General features: G+C 42.1%; 1 protein-coding gene across 27 annotated transcripts in view; it reads right to left on the bottom strand.

Moving 5' to 3' along the window:
• The window catches only part of rbfox3a (RNA binding fox-1 homolog 3a), a 1329152-nt gene that overhangs the window by 69653 nt on the left and 1234893 nt on the right, over positions 1-24606 (bottom strand). For 23 of the 27 annotated variants that reach the window (XM_078401060.1, XM_078401078.1, XM_078401061.1 and 20 more), the window contains 3 exons: positions 16195-16248; positions 13767-13808; positions 6364-6456 (listed from right to left, as the gene is read on the bottom strand). In XM_078401060.1, coding sequence (XP_078257186.1) covers positions 6364-6456; positions 13767-13808; positions 16195-16248 — 189 coding nt within the window. The remainder of the gene's footprint in view (positions 1-6363; positions 6457-13766; positions 13809-16194; positions 16249-24606) is intronic. The other 4 variants (XM_078401072.1, XM_078401085.1, XM_078401076.1 and 1 more) reach the window with 1 other exon arrangement.

The raw sequence follows: 24606 nt of genomic DNA, 5'->3' as shown, positions 1-24606 counted from the left end.
AAGTCCCAGCCTGCCCAACCTCTCCCTAAAGTCCTGGCAACATTCTCGCAAATCTAGTAAATGTTCTTTATTAAAATTAAATGAACTTTATTGAAATATTGTGGTACTCATTGGCACTAATCTTGGACGTATCTTATCATACTACAGGGTACTGAGAGACTGCTATTAACTCTTGTACACAGATACTTTCTCCAAAGGTATTGCACTGAATTTATAATCACAAGTTACTGTCGGAATCAATTCCTAGCATTGTCGATGAAGCAAACTATCTGAAAATGCCTGAGCTTTTAATTATGTCAATTACAACATCCGCATATGAAAGAAGAAATTTGGGATTATGGGAAGATATTAGATGCTACATCTCGTGATTCTCTCCAAGTTGTTGATTGGAAGAATAAGCATTGCATTAGACTGAAGTTAAGGCTATAGCCAACAAACAATTTATTTAATTTTAGCACGGAAAAGCAATGAGAGTACAAATAACATGTTTATAAATCCTTCACAAAATGTGCAAGATAAGAAAGGGATTTCTGCTCTTGTCTCAATATAAAGCCAGCCCTGGACACATGCTCACTGTTGTGAAATGCCACAAGTTACCACATAGGCTCTGACCAGCCTCATTTCTATTGTCTAGTCTAATCATGGTTTGCATGCATGCAATACCTTCAAAGCAGTGCTCCCGATTCCTATAAAGTTCCTCCGTGACAGGAGACTACCAAACTGTACTTCACATCTATCTGGGCCTTTACAGTATTCGCAAGATTCAATACGATGTTAGCCCAGACCCACATGGCAGCCAAACAAAACCTCATCTGCACACAGCTCATCAGAGTGCCCAGAATTGATTGGAGATCAATTTATCAGTTACAAAGACTTCAAACCCAAGGACCAAGAAGTAATCTAAAGGACGCACAATAATCAAAACAAGCAGATTAATATTAGCAAATTCTATTAGTATATTCCTGCCATTTTGCACTCTACTTCCTTGTGCATTTCACAATCCACTCCCATATTTTCTATTCAAAATACCAAACCAGATCTAATCTCAAGAGAGGAGATGCTGTGCTTCATTTCCTATTGCTTGAGGTGTCCCTTGCTCAAACACTTCTTGCAATTTATACACATAACTCATCTACAAATTGACCAGAGCATTTGCACTGTTCTCCAAGTGGATTCAGAGAGAGTGCCTGGGACAACTGGAGATGTATGGTTGTTATTACAATGTTGTAGATGGCCCCGGGAGCCTTCCTTTAGGAGGCTCTATGATATGAACGTAAAGATATATTGAATCTCCAGAAGTGAAACAGGCCATTGAGCCCATTTTAATTTTCCCTGTTGTTTGTGATCTACACAAGCCTCTGTCAGCATTTCTTTCTCATCCTTTCTCTCTCATTTACTTATCGAGCTTTACCTTAAATGTCTTCATGTTCTTCTGAAAGGCTCTCCATATCATGATAGGTTCCATGAATCAACAAAGCTTTAGGTTAAAAGAGTTTCATATAATTCTTTGGGTAGATTAGAGATTATTAAATTTTAATGATGCTGAGTTTTGAAATCCCCCCCCCCCCCCCCAGTGGAACCATCTTTCTTATGACGACCCATGAATCAGTCTGAGGAAGAATCCCGACCCGAAATGTCGCCTTTCCATGTTCTCCAGAAATGCTGCCTAACCCGCTGAGTTACTCCAGCACTCTGATAGGTAAACCAGCATCTGCAGTTTCTTGTGTCTCCATCTCCCTGTCAAAGCTTTCTCAGTTTTAAAGGCCCTTTTTTCCATCTGTAAAACTATTATTTTCCAAAAGCAAGGGTCCCAGCAAGTGTGGTCCATCCAGACAGTTGTAAAACGAGCCCGTTTGTTAAGAACTATGACATCACGACCTATTGATTGATCATCCGCATTTGACCCTCTCATCAGGGGGACATCCTGTTCCTTCTAGGTGCCCTTCCGTGCTGAGATCAGTGGCCAATGCTACAATGTTTATCCCTCAGTCTGGACCCAATGCTGGTTTTGCATTGATGAGCATTTGGTGAAGAAGTTGCCCCTCCCTACATAGGCGGAGCCCAAATGGATGTGGGAGGATGTAGAGTGGGGGAAATAGGGCCTATCAGAACAGAGGCACAGGAACAGGCCTTTCAGCCCACGACACGATGCCAAGGCCAACTCTCATCTGCCTGCCATAACCCGTAACCCTCCAATCCTGGCATATCCACCTGTCTATCCAAAAGTCTCTGAAACGCCACTGTTATATCTGCCTCCACCACCAACCCCAGTGGTGCATTCCAGGCACTCACCATCCTCTGTGTGAAAACAAAACTGGGCCCGCACACCTCCTTTAAGCGTTACCCCTTTCACCTGAGAGCTATGTCTTCTATTATTTAACATTTCCACCCTGGGTGGAAAAAGATTCTGACTGTCTACCCTATCTGTGCCTCTCATAATTTTATACACTTCCATCAGGTCTCCCCCTGCAACCTCTGCAGTAGTTTCTCTGTTGTTGATGAGTGTTTTGAATACCAGAATTTGCATCAAATAACTGCAGTTTTCATTATTGGTTCAGTTTGGAACTAGCCTATAATTTTTGTTTTCATTCAATGAAAAGTGAAGTATATATCCAGTTAAGAATTTAATTAAAGTGGAAGATTTCATTCCCCTATACAAAACAATAATTTGTTTGAACATAGGATGATTTTTTTTACAGTGATTTTGTCGCAACATGTTCAACAATGAATATATATTACAATTAGCAGTTTACGCAGTAATGTGAGATAAAATGGCAAAGTGAAATGCTTTAGTTGAGTAACAAATGGGACAGTTGAAAAGAAAAATACCTTGCAAAATAAAGCTTTTCAGTAACGGGCGATGGTGCAGATCTTAAAGCAATCAAGAAATAAGTTAACTTCAATGCACATGCTCCCTATATGATATATTGCATACGGCAGGAAGTTCATAAATGAAAAAGGATGGAACGAGATATTGGAAAGCGTTATGGAAATGGCACAACTAGTGACAATGGGACAAAGTGCCCAAGCACGGTGTTTTGGGCATTGAGCACTGAATCAAAATTACTTCCCCCCTACAGACTGTTAATGCTTTGAAAAGCCTGGCATGCACTTATGAAAATGACGACAAATTTCACTCTTTGCGAAGTCGACTAAAATGGCCACATCCAGCTATCACACTTTCTGCGCTAATCATGCTGAACTCCCATTACTTTGAAAGAACATGTGGAACATACTTGGTAAAATTAAGTGAAATCTTTGCAGGTTCCTCCGTCTTACAATGAGGAACAGAGCACAGATTATACAGGAAAACACAAAGTTCTAGAGGAACACAACAGGTCAGGCAGCATCTGTGGAGGGCATGGACGGATGATGTTTTGGGTCGGAACCCTTCTTCAGTCCTCAAACATCGTCAATTAGTCAGAAGAAGGGTAGCGACCCGAATCGCAATCTGTCCATTCCCTCCACAGATGCTGCCTGACCCGCTGAGTTCCTCCATCACTTTGTTTTTTGGTCAAGATTCCGGCATCTGCAGTATCATGTGCCTTCATGGGTTAGAGAGCTTTCCTTTAATTTAGTAACACAACTACTCAAACTTCAAAACCTAATTGTTGATTAATGATGCCATTACAGACGATGCAATACCTGGTGGAATTGTTTCTCATGCCTTCAATGTTGATGAGCAAATAACTTTATATCTCTATTGGTTTATTGTCATCAGCAGTGGTATAAGACTTCCACTTCTGGACTTCTGCTCCGATTATGCTTCTGATAAATTAGACAGTTCTACAGTCATAGAGTCAAAGAGCAGTACAGCACAGAATCACCTTGTCTGTACCGATCAAGATAGCATGCGTACATTTGCCTGCATACCGTGTCCCTTTTACCTGCATTTGGCCCATATCCCTCTAAACCCTCCTATCCATAGATCGATCTTTATCCGCTTCTGGAGCTGGATAGAGCTCTTAAGGATAGCGGAGTCAGGGGGTATGGGGAGAAGGCAGGAACGGGGTACTGATTGAGAATGATCAGCCATGATCACATTGAATGGCGGTGCTGGCTCTAAGGGCCAAATGGCCTCCTCCTGCACCTATAGTCTATTGTCTATTGTCTTCTATAGCTTCCTCTGGCAGCTCACTCCAGATACAGACTAGTCTCTGAGTGAACAGGTTGCCCCTGAGGTCCCTCTTAAATCTCTCCCCTCTCACCTTAAGCCTATGCCCTCTAGTTTTAGAATTCTCCACCCTGGGAAAAAGACCTTGAGCGTTCACTTTATCCAAGCCACTCGTGATCTTGTGCAGTTCAATACGGTCACCCCTCAGCCTCCTGCACTTCAAAGAAAAATGTCTCACCCTATAACTCAAGTCCACAAGTCCAGGTAAAGTCCTATTGAAAAAAAATTTGCGCCCTTTCTGCAATGATATCTACAATAAATAATTAAAGTAAACTTGGTGATTTGATTTGCTTGTTCACTTTGAGCATTGCATGCATTTGAATCACTACTGGTATCAATAAAAGTTGCTGGAAATGAGTAAACAAGTGTTGATTTTAATCTTAAAGGAGTCTGATGATTGGGTGTACTTTCTGTAGTATCAATGCCCACACATTGCTCCAGCTATCCCACCATTCTTTCCCTCTCCCCCGTGCCCTTCCACCCACATCCCTGCCCCTGGATTTACATTTCACTCCACTTCTCTTCTTACCTTACACATCTCTAGCCTCCTTTACATCTCTAGCCTTTGTCACTTACTCCTCCCATTTGCCAGTCACCACCCTACCTCACCTGTATCCACCTATCACTTGCCAGACTTTATCCTGCTTCCTTATTCCAGCTTCCTTCGCCCTACTACAATCAGTCTGAAGGAGGGTCCTGACCCAAAGCATCACCTATACATGTACTCCAGAGATGCTGCCTCACCCGTTGAGTTACTCCACCACTTTGTGTTTTTTTTCTACTCAGGCACTTTGTGTTTTGCTCAAGATTCCAGTATCTGCAGTTCCTTGGGTCTGCAATTGGCATAGTAGTAAAGCTGCTGCCTTACAGCACCAGAAACCCGGGTTCGATCCTGACTGCAGCTGCTGTCTATGTGTTTGAAGTTTGTACGTTCTCCCTGTGGCCGCATGGGTTTCCACCAAGTGTTCCAGTTTCCTCCCACATTCCAAAGACCATGCAGAATTGGCTTCTGTAAATTTCACCTAGTGTGCAGGATGTGCAAGTGGGATTACATAGAACTAGTGTGAATGGGTAATTGATGGTTGGCATGGACTCGGCGGGCCGAAGTACCTGTTTCCATGCTGTATCTTTAAACTAAACTAAACTAAACAATGCCTGTACATTGTTGATTCATGTAGCACGTTGCATAAGGATCAGCAATACTAATCTATCATTAATGCCGCAGTTACTGTAATGTTGCACCTCAGAAGTCTCCAGCTTTGTAATGTAGCAAAGGAAGCTGCTTACAGCCCAGGGACATTTATATTCTTCAGGCTTCCACCTAAGTCTGACAATTTCCAAGTTGAAGAAATTGAGTATTCTTATTATGCTGCAGAATTGTGGGTTAGTTCCCACGGGATTCATTTAATTTCTGAGTTCATTAGTGATCTGTAAGGTGGACACAAAAACTAATGGAAATGAGCAACAAGGAAGCATCACAGTGAAGGTAGCTGGGAACAATTGAAGCAGTATCCGCTTTGTACTAAACGCTTATGAGATATCTTTAACTGAACCAACACACGCTCCTTCATCTCAGCAAGGCAAGTGGGTGAATTAGTTGAAATCATGCATCTTTTGTTTTGGAAAACAAGGCAGTGGACACAGTAACGATCACTAGCATAGGAAGCGTTTGAGCATCGTTCTATGTCAAAGAGAAAAAGTACAACGTGGCTGTGTCCTACTCTGATAACATACATTTTTCAATCCACGTTGTTGATATCTATTCGCATCAGCAGTACACAAAAATAATATGTTGATCCTAGGACGTTTAGATTTTTTGTTGAATTTAACATTCATGGGAAATAGTATTCCATTAAATCAAAACAGAATTACTTGACTACTCAGTGACTTTCACAGCATTCATCATCAGCAAAATCATATAGGCGTTGGAAATGATTAAATATCATGGCATTGGAAGCATACTCTGATTCCTTCACTACGTTTCACCCAGCATGTTTAGATGAGGAAGATGAGAAAGGAAGAAATGAGGAAACAAAACACACACACACACGCACGTGCACACACACACACACACACACACACACACACACACACACACACACACACACACACACACACACAAACCAACCGATGGACAATGATGGAGCAGACAATCAAAGTGGGGAAAAGAGAAAGAAGTGGATCTGCACCTCTATTTTACGGCCTTCTACGATTGTTCCATTTAATTTCTCCCGCGCCCTGTCGGCATCAGCACTGGTTTCGAAAGTTACGAAACCAAATCCCTGCATGCAGGTAAGAGAAAAGGAAAAGAGAGACATGCATATGATTAGACAGGAAGTCAGATTGTCTCCAGACACTGCACTGACTGGAAGAGTAAGGCACAAACTCAATCTGCAAAAGTACAGGACTGTCAGAGCTCAGAGTGTGAGAAGGCAGGAAATCTCAGAGTGAAAGAGAAGGTGGAGCAGTCAAAAACATGTACTTCCGTGGACTCCATCTACACTTCACTCTGCCTTGGTAAGGCCACCAGCATGGCCTTGGACCAGTCTCGCCCTGATCACTCCCCCTTCTCCACTCCCCCATTAGGCAAGAGATACAGAACGTTGAAAACTCATACTGCCAGATTCAGAGATAGTTTCTTCCCAGCTGCTATCAGCAACTGAACCATCCTACCACCAACTAGAGAATGGTCCTGACCTCCCATCAACCTCATTGGAGACCTTCGGACTATCTTCGGACTTTACCGGATTTTAAAACGCACTAAACGTTATACCCTTTATCTTGTATTGTAATCATGTACAGTCTTTTCTCTGACTGGATAGCACGCAACAAAAAAGCTTTTCACTGTACCTCGCTCGGTACACGTGGCAATAATAAATAAAAATAAATTTAATTAAAATCTAGGCCAATGAAATATGTGTTTGGTTGACTGAGTCTTGGTAAGTTTTTTGGGCTGACCAATTGAAGACGGATAGATCATTCACACCTTTGTGCTAATTGTCCCAGCTGAGATCCAGGACTGGCTAATTGCACCCCAGGTAGACATGGGGCACTATTGGAATGTACAAGCCAATCTGGAGTGACGTGATTCATAGCCCAACCTCTCCTCAAAGATGTTTCCTTCCACTACACTTCTGTATATGGAATGTAGGCAGTGAAATACATTCTGATATGTAAGAGTATAATCATCAGTCGTGTTGCTCGTGAATGTTGCATTAAGGTGTGAGCCACTTTGAGGAACAAACAATTTAAAAAGCAATCACAAGACACCACCAGCTCCCATCTGGATTTTGAAATCCCTCTAGTTGAAGCTATATAAAGTAAAGCTAAAATATACAACAACATGGCTCAGATTTAGTTCATCAAAAGTAAATATAATTGGACAGGTTATTATTTGGTACAGAAGATCTTGTTGACTATTTTTCTAAATTTGTTTGCGACATTATCCATGTCTCAGAGATTTTATTTTGTCTTGTTTTTGTACCAGATAAAACTTACGTCAGACTCAGGAATAGCTTCTTCCCAGCATCCATCAGGCTCTTGAACACTGCACAACACTAACCTCAGCAACTACAATCTTCCGTGGACTGTGTGGACTGTGTATTGCACTTCAGTTTTGTATTAAAATGGTCTAGTTACCTAGTTTGACTGATTATTAATTTGTTGCATTATTGATTATTGTAAATTTATTCATGTATCATTACATTAATGGGCTTGTTAAGCTGCAATAAGTACGAATTTTGTTGTTCTGTTGCCGGTGCAGATGACAATTAAACTCTCTTGACTCTTCCTGTTACTTAATGCTCATTCAGCAACTCTAGCTCAGCAGACGAGCGCTGTTTTTACGAGAGGAAGTGTACAAGAGAGATCCAGGAGCTGTGCCAGATTTATCCACAAGCACTGGGTGAAGCCTCACCATGGATAATGTATGTGGTGCAGTTCTTGTGGTTCCTGATGGAAAAGGAGTTGAGTTTAAACACACTCACACCTTACGCTGATCATGTTGTTATCTTGAAGGGAACCTAGGGTCCTTCCGCTGCTGGACACGGGGGGGGGGGGGGGGGGGGGCAGGGTGTGGTGGAGACGCCCCTCAAAATAAGGGAGTGGCAAGAGTGTGAGTTATTTGTGATTTGGGGAAACTGTATTATAATGTATGTATGTATAGCCTCCGAGAATGTCGGATGGAGTTTTTTGCACGAATCATGTATTGTATATATCTATTACTTGAATATATCCTGTTTTGAAATATTTAAAAAAAACCTTGCAGGGACCTCCAGATAGCAGGAGTACATGCTGAGGGACTCTCCAACACTTGGTGAAGCCAACACCAAGGCTCTGTGGAGGAGGACCACAGTCTAGAGTCCTTCCGTGCTGAGACTTTGGGGGCCAGCTTGTGGTGGAGATGCCCCTCAAGCAAGGGAAGGGATATCACCGCATGGGTGGCAAGGGTGTTTGGTATAAGGATAGATTGTGAACACCACTGAATATAACTCTCATGAAGTATAAACACTGAGAGTGTCGGAAGAGTTTTTGCACAGTTCTTGTTTGGCTGAAATTTATTATTCTGAATAAAGTTTATGTTTGGAAATATAAATCTTTCAGGGAACTGAATGCAGATGACAGCTCTCCACAGTTGTAACGGCCTTAGGTTTGAGGAACAGTCTGCTGCCCTGCATGGGTAGAGGCTTGGCTATTGCTCAGTCAGCTCAACAGTCCGACAGTGTTGGATCGTTTTCCAGGACATTGGCTTCGTGGGACTCAGAAGTTGCCAACAGTGGTGAGGAAGCCCAAGCGTTCTCCATAGACTATCAGGCTCTTGAACACTGCAAAGTACTAACCTCAGCAATTATTCATGTTCATAAGTTACAAGAGCAGTATTAGGCCATTCGGCCCATCAAGTCTACTGCATCATTAAATCATGGTTGATCTATCTTTCCCACTCACCCCCATTCTCCTGCCTTCTATCCATAACCCCTGACACCTGTAAAAATCAAGAATCTATCAATCTCCACCTTAAAAATATCCATTGACGGCCTCCACGGTCTACCGTGGCAATGAATTCCACAGATTCATCACCCTCTCACTAAATACATTTCTCCTCATATCCTTTCTAAAGGTATGTCCTTTTATTCTGAGGCTATGGCTTCTGCTCCTGGACTCTTCCACTAATGTAAGCATCCTATCCACATTCATTCTATCCAGGGCTTTCCATGATCTTCTATGGACCGTGTCTTGGGTAGCATGGTGGACTTTGGTTTGCCACTATTATAATTAGCGAGTATTATTGCTTATTAATTTACTGCATTATCGATATTGTATATTACTCGTACAATTAATAGTTAATGGGCCTATTAAGCTGCAGCAAGTATGAATTTCATTGTTCTGTGGCTGGTATGTATGACAATGACAAATTCTGGACTCGAGACTGTTCCCATTTGGCTGCCAACTTGATCAACACCCTCTACACCTCTTGCCACCAACTTTTTTCAAGGTGGTTCAATGAGCTGAATGTTTGACAATGGAAGTGCAGAGAAACATTGCAGAGTCTAAACACATGTATTTTTTTTAACAATGTCAATGATTAGTTCTTTGACATTGATGAGATGTAACTGGAACATTGTTCGGCCCCCAATGTCCAAACATGATGCCAAATTGAACTAATCTCCTCTGTCTGTATGTGATCCATATCCCTCCATATCCATGTGCCTATTTTAAAGCCCCTTGAATGCCACTATTGTATCTGCCTCCTCCACCGTTCCTGGCAATACTTTCCAGTGTGTTACAAAAAAACTTGACCTGCACATTTCCATTAAACTTTGGCCCTCTCACCTTAAACCTATATCATTCAGTCTTTGACATTTCCATCATTTGACCATCTACTTTATATGTTATTTCTACCTCCCTTAACTGACTAGTTTTTTTTAACCATAAAATTAATCACCCTGTAGATGCCAGTATTATCAAGGCTAATAATCTGGTCATTAATGGGAAAAGGTGCAGGATTCAAACTATGGCCTGGATCGAGTGGATGTGGAGAGGATGTTCTCACTAGTGGGAGAGTCTAGGACCAGAGGCCATGGCCTTAGAAGGACGTACCTTTAGAAAGGAGATGAGGAGAAATGTCTTTATTCAGAGGGTGGTGAATCTATGGAATTCATTGCTGCAGATGGCTGTGGAGGCCGTCATTGGGTATTTTTAAGGCACAGATTGAGATTGTTGATTAGTAAGGGTGCCAAGGGTTACAGGGAGATGGCAGGAGAATGACGTTGAGAGAGAAAGATAAATCAGCCATGATTGAATGGCGTAGATTTGATTGGCCGAATGGCCTAATTCTGCCCCTATAACTTATGAACTAATGTGTTTCTTACAGGATCTTGAAATAGTGTGAGACTTTTGGGAGGGAACAAGTCCAATTCAAAATATCTTGTCTCATCTTCCCAACAAAGCTGAATGTCTTGCTAAATGCAAGGCACTAAAAGTATTAAAATGCCAAGGGGCACTGTTATCCCTGGGTTAGCCAATGGAATAATTAAAGTTAGTTGAATAAAGTTTGCCGAGATATTTGCAAACAACTTTTAATTCACAATGGGTTTCATAAGTTTCCACACAAGTGGAACAGGTTAAAGATGGCGTTTGCCATGGGGCTTAAGTTATCATTTCTTCAGCGGTGTTTCCTGTTTTCTAACCATACACGAGAATTTCAGTTGACACGTTTGTTCAAAACGATGGACTGGGATCAATTCTGTCAAAGCCTGGGCGGATGATACCAAAATGATTTTGGTATCAGGCTTTTAAAGGCTATTATTATAGATCTGGATGATCGTGCAGCTGCTCGTGAATGGAAGTTATCCCAATCTTTGGATTGAGATAACTTCTCAGAACATCGGACACAGAACTGTTCAGCATTATCCATGTGAGATATCGGACTGCTCTTCCCACACGGTCTCCCAGGCTTCCTCTGATAAGGTTGTATATATGTTCGGCTTGTCCACTGAATAAATACAATAATGCAATCAAATATTTGACAGTCTTGAGCTTCCCCTTTGTTTCTGCTTCGATTCTCCTCTATCTCATTGTGGACATTGGACTTTGTCTCTGGAACTGATGCTGAGAACTATATTCTGCACTCAGTAACTTCCGCTGTGCTTTATCAGTTGTACTTGAGTTTGACTTGATTGTATTTATGTATAGGATGATCTGATTTGATTGGATAGCATGCAAAATAAAGCTTTTCACAGCTTTTCACTGCTACGTGACAATAATAAACCTAATCCTAAACCTGAAGCTGTGCTGTTTACATTGCCTATGTTCAATGTGTCAAGAGGTTTTCAGATAGTAATCGCAACTCATTCTATAGTGAGAAGTGACATTCATCATGACAATGTTACCCTCTAGAGATCAGAATGGTGCCTTTGGATTTCTATACATCAAATATAATTAGCCCACCCATTCTAATGCAGTAGCCAAATTGTTTTGTAGCCAAAAGCTGCTGTACATTTGTCAGTTTTATTGTAACTCCAGCTTATTTTTCATCAGAGACTATATATAACATGGCACCAGATTTATAGACTAGTAAAGGGGTTCTGTGAAAAAAAATAATGGATTAGACTTTAAAAAAAACATTCTCGTGATCATAATTGCACTAATGAGGCATGGTCCAGTGGTGTATATTTGTACAAAAAATTAGATTAGCACTTGAGCAGAGAATGCTTCTTCAATGAGACATTATGACATGATTGAGGAGAAAATACCAATTACTTTGTACCAAAGACATCACATATTTATTTAACAACACCAATCAACTATTACAGGGGAATTGTTGATGTGGGAGTTTGCTTAAGCAGGTTCTACTTGTTTAGGATAAAGAAAGGGACTCTAGAAAATTGTACCATTGCGGGCGGCACTGTGGTGCAGCGTGAACAGCTGGTTGAACCTACAGCTCTTAACAGGTTAAAAGAACTGTTGTGATGACCACAAAAAAAGACACAAAGTGCTGGAGGAACTCAGCGGGTCAGGCAGCATCATTGGAGAACATGAACAGGTGACGTTTTGGGTCGGGACTCTTTTTCAAACTGATTGTGGTGGGGGGAGTGGGAAGAATGGCTGAAAGAGAAATGGGGGTGAGAGAAGGCCGGGCAAGTGATAGGTGGATACGGGTGAGGGTGGTTTTTGATAGGCAGATGGTTGCACAAAGGCCAGAAATGAAAAGACAAACAGTGTGAGATAAGAATAGAAGAGGTGAGAATTGTGAAGCCTGAGGAAGGTAGGTAATGTGCTGTCCTATAGGTGAGGAGATGGGAAAATGGGTGCAAATCCAGGTAGGGGACAGAGAAGAGAGGGGGAGAAAAGTGGAGGGAAGGGTTTTTTTTTGTAGCTTAGTTACCTAAAATTAGAGAATTCAAAGTTCATACCACTGGGTTGTAAGCCACCCAAGCGGAATATGAGGTGGTGTTCCTTCAATTTGCATGTGGCCTCACTCTTGCAATGGAGGAGGCCCAGGACAGAAAGGTCAGTACGTGAATGGGAAGAGGAGTTAAAATAGTTAGCAACTGGGAAATCCAGTAGGCTTTGGCGGACCGATTGCAAAGGTACGGCAAAATGGTCACCTAGTCTACACTTGGTCTCGCCGATGTAAAGGAGACCACATTAAAACATCAGATGCAGTAGCTGAGGTTAGAGGAGGTGCACATGATCCTCTGTCTCACCTGGAAGGACTGCTGCGGTCCCTGGATGCATTTGATCTGCCACGACCAACAAGAGATCAAGAGGTGGAATATAGAAATTCTCGTTCATGCATTTTTGACCATCATGGAATGATGGGCTGAATGGCTTCCTCCTGGTTGCATTATTTATTAAAATGTTTCAAAATACTTTACTAGGTAATGTGCTGTCATATGATTGGCATAATGTACAATAAAATGTTACATGTAGTTCTAGAATGTGTAATAGTTATTAGACAATTGGGCGGCACAGTGGTGCAGCGGTAGAGTTGCTGCCGTATGGCGCCAGAGACACGGGTTCGATCCTGACTACGGGTGCTGTCTATACGGAGTTTGTACGTTCTCCCTGTGATCTGCGTGGGTTTTTTCCGGGAACTCTGGTTTTCTCACACACTCCAAAGACGTATAGGTTTATAGGCTAATTGGCTTGGTATAATTGTAAATTGTCCCTTGTGTGTGTAGGACAGTGTATGTGTGCGGGAATCGCTGGTCAGCACGGTCTCGATGGGCTGAAGGGCCTGTTTCACCGCTGTATTTCTACACTGAAGACTTAACTATTCTGTGTTTGATTGTGGTTAAGTGTTACTGTGAAACAGAAAGTGTCAGAAAGTTTGAGGCTCCTTGATTACTGTTGTCACATCTTATGGACATAACGCTTCTTGCACGCGGGATCAGTAGACTATTTCTGTACACTTTGCCAATCGGGTATGTGCTTAGTTATGGCAATACTTTACTGGACTGTTTGCAAGGAAAGAATTTCACTGTGCGTTTGCACTTTGCACATGTGACAATAAAAGCACCATTGAACCAGGTTAGAATCAAGCATGTGTAATTGATGAATGGTCATCTGTGGGACAGTAGGATTTACACACCTTGGATTGTTTTCTCTGGAGCATCAGAGGTTGAGGGGAGACCTGATAGAAGTAGAAAAAATTATGAGAGGCATGGATAGGGAAGACGATCAGAATCTTTCTCCCCTAAGGCGGAAATGTCATGGACCAGAGGGCATATCTTTAAGGTGAGAGGGGCAAAGTTTAAAGGAGAGATGCGGGATACGTTTTTTTACATGGAGTGGTGGGTGCCTAGAATGGACTGCGGGGATGGCAGTGGAAGTAGATACGATAGTGGCGGTTGAGTCTTTTAGAAAGGCATGTGGATATGCAGGGAATGGAGGGATTTGGATCACGTGCAGGCAGATGATATTAGTTTAGCTTGGCATCATGTTCAGTATGGACATTGCGTTTGGAAGAGCCTGTCCTGAGTTGCACATTTCTATGTTCTGTTCTATCAACCTCCTCTTTATTCTGATGGTGGTACCATCATCAAGAAGACTGTGACCATGTGGGCTTTTCGGGTGCTCGGTTTCCTCCCAGGTTTATAGGTTAATTGGCTTCTATAAATCATCCCTGGATCGTCCCTAGTGTGTAGGGTAGAGCGAGTGTATGCGTGATCGTTGATCAGCACGGACTCGGTGGGCCGAAGGGCCTGTATCCATGCCGTTTCTCTAAGCCAAAACTAAAATAAACTCATTGTAATAGTTGGCACAATAAACTGCGAGCAGAAGGAATAGTAAGAAATGGACAAGCCTTCTCCTCATGACTCCAGCAACTCCTCCACCATCACCCCATTATGTAACGACTAGGTGAAGGATCTCAGTGTAGCTATCGTCTTCCAGTCCAGCCTCCAAGGCCTCTGTGCCCTACAGCAACGGTGCCAAGCTATGCCCAGCTCCTATCAGTGGCACTGCCTTGTCCTTTTAATCCTCCTAAGCCTACCCTATCGCATATTATCCCACTCAATCTGCTGCTTCATCCTCTAATCTATTAAAACCTGGTGTTTTTGAATTAATCCTCTCACCCCTCTGCTTAAGAAGAAGTTAATCCTCTAACGCTGCCATTTCGTACGTTTTAAACCTGCTGAGTTGCCCACAACCACTCCGGAGAATGGCCCACCTTTCAACCCTGAGAAGCATTCAATGTTGGCAATGTTGCACATTCTGAAACGTCACCCACATAAATCCTGATTAGGATGTAATCCCATTTGTTTAACATCCAAGGACAGTGCATTTTTGTAGGAAGTTTAGCTTTATTATTTGTCCAATTTCATGATATGAACAGCACGTGGTACAATTAAAAGCAATAACTGTATTAATTGATTATTGGAACCTCCGCGTTTGTTTTAATCCTCAAAGTAATCACAGCTAATTTCAGGTTTGTAATAATCGCGGTACAGTGGCACAGTGGGTAGAGCTGCTGCCTCACAGGGCCAGAGACCCGGGTTTGATCCTGACCTCAGGTGATGTCTGTGTGGAATTTGCACGTTCTCCCTGTGACCGCGTGGGTTTCCACCGGGTGCTCCGATTTCCACCCACATCCTAAAGACATGCGGGTTTTGTCGGTTAATTGGCTCTCTGTAAATTGCACCTAGTGCGTAGGGAGTGGATGAGTAGGGAGGGAATTAACAGAACTAGTGTGAACGGGTGATCAATGGTCAGCATGGACTCGGTTGGCTGAAGGGCCTGTTTCCATGCTGTACCTTTCAATAATTCAATCAATCACACCTGGTAGGAGTGGGGAGCCATAAGGTGCCTGTCAGAATGGTCACCGTGGACTCGGTGGGCCATAGGATCTGTTTCCATGCTTCAAACTTCAATAACCTTACAGATCATTTTGAGTCGACTGAATCCAATTCACTGCCATTAAAACACTTCATCATTCCTCCCCCCTTTTAAGGACAAGTATTTTGGAGGAAATATGAAGCAACATTTGTTGAACAGTATTAATAATTGCTCATGACATCTTTTGTCATGCTGTTGTTATGGGGCTGAATGGTACAAAGCAGTTGGCAGTATTAGTAGGATGCAACCACTAACCTGGGATCCTTGGCAATTTTGTCATTTTAAATCTATGCATTGATTAAAATCCTTTACATTATGTAACTTGGAAACTCATCGAAGGCCGTTTCCAACAATTATGTTGTCAGTAGTCATGACTAAAATATTAATTGGACTGTTAAAACGGAGCCCAGAATCTATATATCCAGATGAGTTGATTTTTGCGTGTTAACAATTGAAAACATTTGGTTGTCTAATTCACAGTGCAAGCACATAATCTTGGGGAAATTAGTGATACAACAAAATGCCTGGTACCAGATATACATGTAGTCATTCCAATTGGAAATTCAGATCAATATTGAGAATGTGTTTTCGATCATAATCTATTAGTATGAATCAATGCATGCATGGTGTCCATGTTAAATTAGTTTAAAAGATAAAGGGAAGAAGTTAAATTTGTGGCTTACCTTAGATCCCCGCTCATTAAAAATTATTTCAACGTCTAAAATTTTACCAAATTGCTGTTAAAAAACAAGAGAGATCGTATTAGAGAGAGTACACTACAATTCACAGACACAGTACAAATTTCAGAAACAATTCCTGTCAGAGAGAGCTGATAAGGTTTCCCGCTGCAACCCCGGAGGTGAGCAGAACATTTAGACAAGGTGCTTAAACATTGCGGCATTATGTGAGGGGAGATACTTCACCCCATTAAAACACATCGTTGTACTCAGTTCTGTCCTATTTTGTTTAATAATAGCGCCCTTCACAAATTCTATTAATAATAGGACTATCTCTGCAGCACAGGAGAAAACTGTTCTAATTTTCTTTTCTCAAATTGTCAGGTAATTATTTATTTGTTAGATCAGTTAAATTAAAATGATTTAAATACACTTTTTAAAAATGTGCAGGTTAAACCACTAAACCCAATAGTTAGCAAGGATATAAAATGTATTCCATATGATTTAATTGCTTACATTTGTGTCATATTTATGAGCTTCCCCTGAGTTAGGAGAGTAAAAGGATTTAAATCTGAGAGTTTGAATTTCATTGTTCTGGTGTTAGTATGTGTGACAATTAAACACTGTGGACTCTTGGCACTCGAGGCTTTGTGTTTCCAAGTTCTCACCTCCCTAAGTCTTTTTTAAAGACAATGTGTGGACCCAGTCCTTTGCTTCCAAGTTAACCCCAAACCTATTCTCCCCAATCTGAGAATCTCTCTTAAAGCTGCCTCTGTTGCCCCAGGCCAACTCGTTACACTCGTGGGAAAACTATTTTCTGAGTTTAAATATGATCTCATTTTGTTGGTTCTGAAATACAACTATGTTTCAGAAATGAGATATATTATAACAACTTGCTGCTGAGGGTAATTTTATCCAGATATTCTCATTAAACAAACATTAACGTACTGCCCTCATAAGTGAGCATTTCCAGGAATAATGATCACGATACACAATCTTTTTTACATCCTTAGTTTTTATATCTAGTTACTGAATATTGTCATCCATAAATTAATTTCCAGTGCTACTATTTTATCCACATTTAATGTCTCCAAAACTGTGTCGGAATTTTTAAAGTTTAATTTTGCTAATATACCACATTAGGTTTAAGCCAAGGTAAGGATGTTTAATATTTCATCATGAATAAATCTTTTAGTTCAAAGAACAGCAAACACAGATGTACAGGAAATACAGATTCACATCATTTAGAACTCTGGAGCACATTTTCATTACTAAATACAGTTGTTTTCTTGCACCCAAAACACATTATTGATACTTTTACAAACGGGTTCCTGCAACTAATTAATTCTGGTTATAAAACAAATCAGAGAACTGAACGGAGCCATAGAACATATCTGTAATTTGTGGCATTCTGAGTGAGTGAATTGTTTTTGTCTTCAGTTGGAATTTAAGCTGTTGTTGGAATTCCTATTAAATGCTTTTGGGATTCAGTGACTATTTCTGATAAGTGAATACAATTTTGGCAGCAAAGTGTAGCTCATGAAATGGTAATAGCCTCCAGTCCTACTTTTGTACTCAATTTTATTTGTTCTTTTTATCATTTTTATATAAACGATGCAAAGTGACTCCACAACGGCAAGTAACGATTCACGGAAAATGTGCTGTGTGAAATTGGTAAGTTAAAACAAATGAGCCCACCATTGATGGTTTTTATGAGCTGCACCCATTTATTGATGTAAAGCAGATGCAATTTAATTATGGGTGAAAAAAGACACAAAGTGCTGGAGTAAATCGGCAGGTCAGGCAGCAACACTGGAGTATATGGATTGGCGACATTTTGGGTCGGGGCCCTTCTTGTGTCTGAAGAAGGGTCGCGACCTGAAACATTGCATATTCATGTTCTGCAGAGTTGCTGCCTGACCCGCTGAGTTACTACAGCGCTTTGTGTCTCTTCTGCTAAACGAGCAGTTCCTTGTGTCTTAATTATGGGTGATCTGTATTCAAGCTGTGTGCATGTTAGTCCCAATTCCACATTAAAGGGGCCAGTAATTCAGATACTAAAACATCAATATAAAACCATGGTCTAATGGCTGTAAAATAGTTTTTCACCGATTGATCGCTTAATGGCTGAGGTTCCCACGCCACGTAACACATCAGTGGTCTCGGAATTTAGGAATCCACGGAATTTGGGCATTATTGTCAAAGCAAGTATCCCCTGCCCATTCCTAACTAATCTTGAGACGATGGTGGTGAGCTGAACTTCTTCGGGTGCTGCATTCTTACAGTGAAGGTACTCACAGTTGCTGATATGTACAGAAACAGATTTTGCTTTTGTTTATCTTGCTGTAGAAACATTAACAGAAAGATAGTTCACCCAGCCGCACTGGAGTTTGAAGGAGAACTGCAGATGCTGGAATCTTGCTTAAAACACAAAGTGCAGAAGGATCTCAACGGGTCAGGCAGCATCTCTGGAGGACATGGATAGGTGATGTTTTAGGTTGGGCCCCTTCTTCAGACTGGTCTGAACATGGTTGAAGAGCACAAGAGAGCAGTAGGAATCACAGAGGGGGAGCAGTGAGAGAGGGTCTCACACAACATTCAGAATGAGGAGGAGAACTTCATTCAAAGGCACACTTTGAGGAGATTTTCCAGTGGAGCAGTAAAATGTAGACACTGCAGGTGCTGGAATCTTGAGCAGGACACAAAGTGATGGTGTAACTCAGAGGGTCAGACAGCATCCTTGGAGGACATGGATGGGCAACATTTCGGGTCAGTGTCGGAAGAAAGGTCCAGACCCGATACATTGCCTATCATTTTCTCCAGAGATGCTGCCTAATCCCATCTCCTCGGGTTTACTGGCATGGGAAATTGTGTGTCCTGAGAAATTGTGTGTCCTGTACCTGGTGATGGGACAACCAATGATGGAAACTCATCTCATGTATCTCACCCCAAGGACACATGTCAATACTCATGCATCTGCTGTAACCCCCTGGGCTCAAAAATAGGTGGATGTACAGACTGTATTAAGTAGCACGCCCAACATCTTCATTTAGTTTAGTTTAGAAGTACAGCACGGAAACAGGCCCTTTGGCCCATCGAGTCCGCGCCGACCAGCGATCCCCACACATTAACACTGTTCGACACACACTGGAGACAATTTACAATTTTACCAAGCCAATTAACTTACAAACCTGTACGTCTTTGGAATGTGAGAGGAAACAGGAGCTCCTAGGGAAAGCCCACGCAGGTCACAGGGAGAACGTACAAACTCCTATTTGTTGAATCTATCCATCAATTCCCATTATTGCATCCAGCATATTTTTAGGCCTTTTAGGTTTTAGTTGTTGAATTAAAAAAGAAATAGGGAAATAAATGTTGACTAGTTTGAATGTTGGGAGAATGTTGAAATAGATTGTTTCCTCTTGTAAGTGTCTGTGCAGGTAGTTACAATGTTAGACTAATGATAGCGGGAAGAATGCTTTATCAGTGGGATGTAACATTTGTGAACAAGTGTTATACGACTTTGACTGAGATAAATATACAATCCAACCAAACAATCGTATTCATCGTCTCCTTCCAACAATGCAGAGAGAACGGGTCTCTTTACAATAAAACACATTGATCCAATCTGATGGATTCTTTGGCTGAAAAAAACGTCCTTTGTTTTCTGCAACATTAATATCTTTCCTCTCCCCCATCTTCATGTTGTTTTTTGAGGGCATCATTTTTCTGTCCAATTACCGCGTGATGTTTTAAATCTTAATGAACCCTCAGAGACAGGTTGAGATGCTTATTGCAATCTCACTCCTTCTCTGTCAGTACATAATAAGGGCTTTTATCATAAATGGCTAATTACTATAAAACTCGCATTTTAATTGCTACGAAAAGACTATGAATTCTATTTTCCATGAGCATAACAGTGGGCTCAAAGAGCTTAGTTGGCACTTGAGAACATCTAAGTGAAGTGAGAGATGCAGGGAAAATCTCAGAGCCTTGTTCTTAATGATATCTGTTGTCAAAATGCAGCTTGCAGGTTGTTTAAGTGAGATCCGTTACATTTAGTTTTGTGAACAGAAACCAATCAACCATTTTATGGCAACTGAAAAAGAATATTTCCTGAGAAAAGGTCGGTTAGGTCATTTAGTTACAACACAATCCTTTTAGATACACTTCAGGCCCAAGTTGCAACGGATTGATTTTAGTCTGATTGGAGATTGATGTCTTTTGGGTCTTTGTGGGCACAGGTTCATAACAGAAAGGATCATTGTATTGAGCAAATTGAGCAGGGAACAATAGAAAATAGACAATAGGTGCAGGAGGAGGCTATTCAGCCCTTCGAGCCAGCACCGCCATTCAATGTGATCATGGCTGATCATTCTCAATCACTACCCCGTTCCTTCCTTCTCCCCATACCCCCTGACTCCGCTATCCTTAAGAGCTCTATCTAGCTCTCTCTTGAATGCATTCAGAGAATTGGCCTCCACTGCCTTCTGAGGCAGAGAATTCCACAGATTCACAACTCTCTGACTGAAAAGGCTTTTCCTCATCTCAGTTCTAAATGGCCTACCCCTTATTCTTAAACTGTGGCCCCTTGTTCTGGACTCCCCCAACATTGGGAACATGTTTCCTGCCTCTAACGTGTCCAACCCCTTAATAATCTTATACGTTTCGGTAAGATCTCCTCTCATCCTTCTAAAGCGGAGGGATATAGCATCATGTTCAGCAGGGACATTGTGGGCTGAAGGGCCTGTTCTTGTGCTGTACTCTTCTATGTTCTGTGTTCTGAATTGTCATCTGTAGGCCAAGGTGTAAGATTTCAACTTGTTGTAAAGCAATATTGCTCATGCAGGCATTGACAAAGTATTCCATAGGATGAATGGCACTTGGTCTTCTCCATCCATGGAAAAGGCCAGCTGACTGTCTGCCCTCTTGGAAATGTGTGAGGAAGAGCCCTTGTAGGAAGGCACGAGTGGGCAGTGGTTCAGATGATACAGTTTGTGACCTATTCCAAAAGTTGTGTACAATTGTAATTCAGATCGGAAATGGGCATAATCATTGTGGATATAGGTTAATCCAGGAAATTATAGGCCAGTGAGCCTCACATCAGTGGTTGGGGAGTGTTTGTTGGGATAGGATGTATGAACATGTGGAAGAGAATGGGCAATCAGCATGGCTTTGGACGCAGCAAGTCACGTCTTACAAGCTCAACTGTATTTTTCCGAGGGGGTGATGAGGGTGATTGATGAGGGTAGGGTATTGAATGTTGTCTAAGTGGACTTCAGTGCGGCAGCTGACAAGGTCCCACATGGTACCAGAAGGGTAAGCTGCACCAGAACATTAAGATGCTTGGGATCCACGGTGATTTGGCAGGTTGGAATCAGAAATGTTTACCAATGCTAAACAGAGCGTTGTTGTGGAAGGGTTATCTGGCTGGACGGTGGAATTCGACAGGCATCAAGCCTCTTGTTTGCGATATACAACTTGAACGAAAGTGTAGATGTGTTGTTTAGTAAATTTGCAGAAAATGGTTTTTAATACTTTGTAAACTTCCAATATTGGAAGCGTCTTTTTTTTACAATGAAGCTGCCCTTGCTTCTGAAAATAGAAGTGTGGATCTGATACTGTTCAGAGAAAAAAGTCATAAAACGTTTAAATGGACTGGCAGATAAACGACACACAGCACCATCGTTTCAAGTGGTTTGGTGTTTTTCATTGTGCGGTGTTGACACGCAAGATATATGTGTGTGCATGGATTTGCCATACGCTGAAAGTCTGCGTATCTGTGTATATGATCAATTCATATGTTCATATTAAACTTGCTCCAGTTGTATCGCCATTGCTTGCAAGTGTGCCAGGGTATTCACTGAAGAATGTTTGCAATTTCAACTTCACAAGTTTACAAAGGCCAGCGGCATCTTCTTAGGCTGTTACCTGGGTTCCAAGATGTCTTCGATCGACATCAATTTTATTAGTTCTGAGGTTGCGAATGAGGGAATTATAGAAAGTACATACTCTTCCAGAGATTAGTTTAGATTAGTTTAGAGACACAGCGTGGAAACGGATCCTTCGGCCCACCGAGTCTGTGCCGACCAGCGATCACTCTGTACCTTTCACTCCTCCTACATTAATCCCATTTTTAATCTCCCCTCATTCTTATCATTTCCCTCCACCCCAGATTCCAGAACTCACCTACATACGAGGGACAATTTACAGAGGCCAATTAACCTATTAAACCGCTCGTCTTTGGGATGTGGGAGGAGACCGGAGCACCTGGAGGAAACCCACGTGGTCACAGGGAGAACGTGCAAACTCTACACATGCAGCACCTGAGGTCGGGATCGAACCCGGGTTGGTTTCAGGCATCGTGAGGCAGCGGCTCTACCAGCTGCGCCACCGTGCCACCCTGCAGCACTTTGTGCTTTGCTCTAGATTCCGGCATCTGCAGTTCCTTGCATCTCCAGCGGCCAGCTAGTGCGCTGCGTCGACCGTCCCCGGTGACGTTTCCCTTCTCTCCTTCTGCTGAAGTCGGTGGCCCTCGTTCAACATTTCACCGGAACAATCCGGCCAACATCAAACACTCGGCGATGCAGGAGATCACTGGTGCAAGATTCATGTCTCATTATTTCATTGCAACACACGCGCTGCTCACAGTGCTGCTGCACAGTCAGGGTTGTTAAATTATGGAACAGTCTGCAGCCTTCTGCACCAAAATTAGATTTAGTCGATGCTTTCAAAGCACTCTATATTCTAAAGGAACTGAGAAGAACCGAGCTTGCTGACAAGGAAGGCAAGAATGATTCTCGTTCTGCACAACCTCTCCCTTATCTGACCCCCACACCTTTAAGGTCAAATGGGAAACCAATAACCTTTAGCTGCTAAAGTGTAGAAACAAGGAACTGCAGATGCTGCTTTATACTGAAGATAGACACAACGTCCTGGAGTAACTCGACGGGTCAGGCAGCATCTCTGAAGAAAAAAGATGGGTGACATTTCAGGTTGGGACCCTTCCCCAGACTGAGGTGCTGACTGGTGGTGTGTGGACATGACTTATTTTAAGCAATCTAGAATTTTCCTGTATTGATGAAGTTTAACATCTGCTATCGGCTATTTTATCTCTTCCCTTTAGAGATTTAAGTTATTGATTTGCCAACCAGTATGAATAATCTTACCTCTTTACCCTTTCAAACTCTTTAAGTATCTTTATTAGATCTCCTTTCACCTTCTCTGCTCTGATGACCACAGTCCGATTATTCAGTCTCTCATCACAGCATCCTCCCATCCCTGGTGTTATCTGTCTTTGAGGAGTATCACTAAATTACTGGTGGAGGTAACAAGGAAAGTTCTCCTGGTGTCCTGGCCCAAAGAATAGGGCCATCGCCAAGGGTGATGTCACAGAGTTGTATAAAATCATGAGGGGAATACATAGGGTGAATGCACAGAGTCTTTTACCCAGAGTAGGGGAATCAAGAGCTACAGGGCATAGGTTCAAGGGGGAAGGGGAAAATTTAATAGGAATTTAAGGGGCAACTTTTTCGCACAGAGGGTGGCGGGTATACGGAACGAACTGCCGGAAGAAGTAGTTGAGGCAGGTAGAATAACACCATTTAAAAGCATTTGGACAGGTACATAGAACATAGAACAGTGTAGCACAGGAATAGGCTCTTCAGACCACAATGTCTGTGCTGAACCTAATGCCAAGTTAAAGTAATCGTCTCTGCCTGCACGTGGTCCACATCCCAGCATTCCCTGCAGATCCATGTGCCTTTCCAAAAGCTCCTTAAAGCTATGCCCTACAGCCTTTAATATTACCAACCTGAAAAAAAGGTTCTAACTGTCTACTCTAACTACGCTTCTCACAACATCAGAAACTTCTACGATGAGCGTTTGACAGCACTGGGCCTGCACTCGCTGGAGTTGAGAAGAACGAGGGGGGACCTCATTGAAATGTAATGAATAGTGAAAGGTTTGAGTGGATGTGGAGAGAATGCTTCCACCAGTGGGAGAGTCTAGGACTAGAGGTCATAGCCTCAGAATTAAAGGAGTACCTTTAGGAAGGAGATGAGGAGGAATTTAGTCAGAGGGTGGTGAATCTGTGGAAATCCTGTGGAGGCCAAGTCAATGGATAATTTTAAGGCAGAGATAGAATATTGATTAGTAAGGGTGTCAGGGGTTATGGGGAGAAGGTAGGAGAATGGGGTTAGGGGGGGAGAGATAGATCAGCCATGATTGAATGGCAGAGTAGACTTGATGGGCTGAATGGCCTATTCTGATCCTATCACTTATGACCTTATGAGGTTTCCTCAGCCTCCAAGACTCCTGGGAAAACAAATAAAAATGATACCAAATACTGAAGTAACTCAGCAGATCAGGCAGCATCCCTGGAGAACGTGGACAGGTTACGTTTTTGGGTCAGGACCC

The sequence above is a fragment of the Rhinoraja longicauda genome, chromosome 6 (assembly GCF_053455715.1).
Source record: "Rhinoraja longicauda isolate Sanriku21f chromosome 6, sRhiLon1.1, whole genome shotgun sequence".
In the NCBI taxonomy this organism is placed as follows: domain Eukaryota; kingdom Metazoa; phylum Chordata; class Chondrichthyes; order Rajiformes; family Arhynchobatidae; genus Rhinoraja; species Rhinoraja longicauda.
The sequence above is the reverse complement of the archived record's forward strand: the minus strand, read 5'-3'. Positions and strand labels throughout refer to the sequence as shown.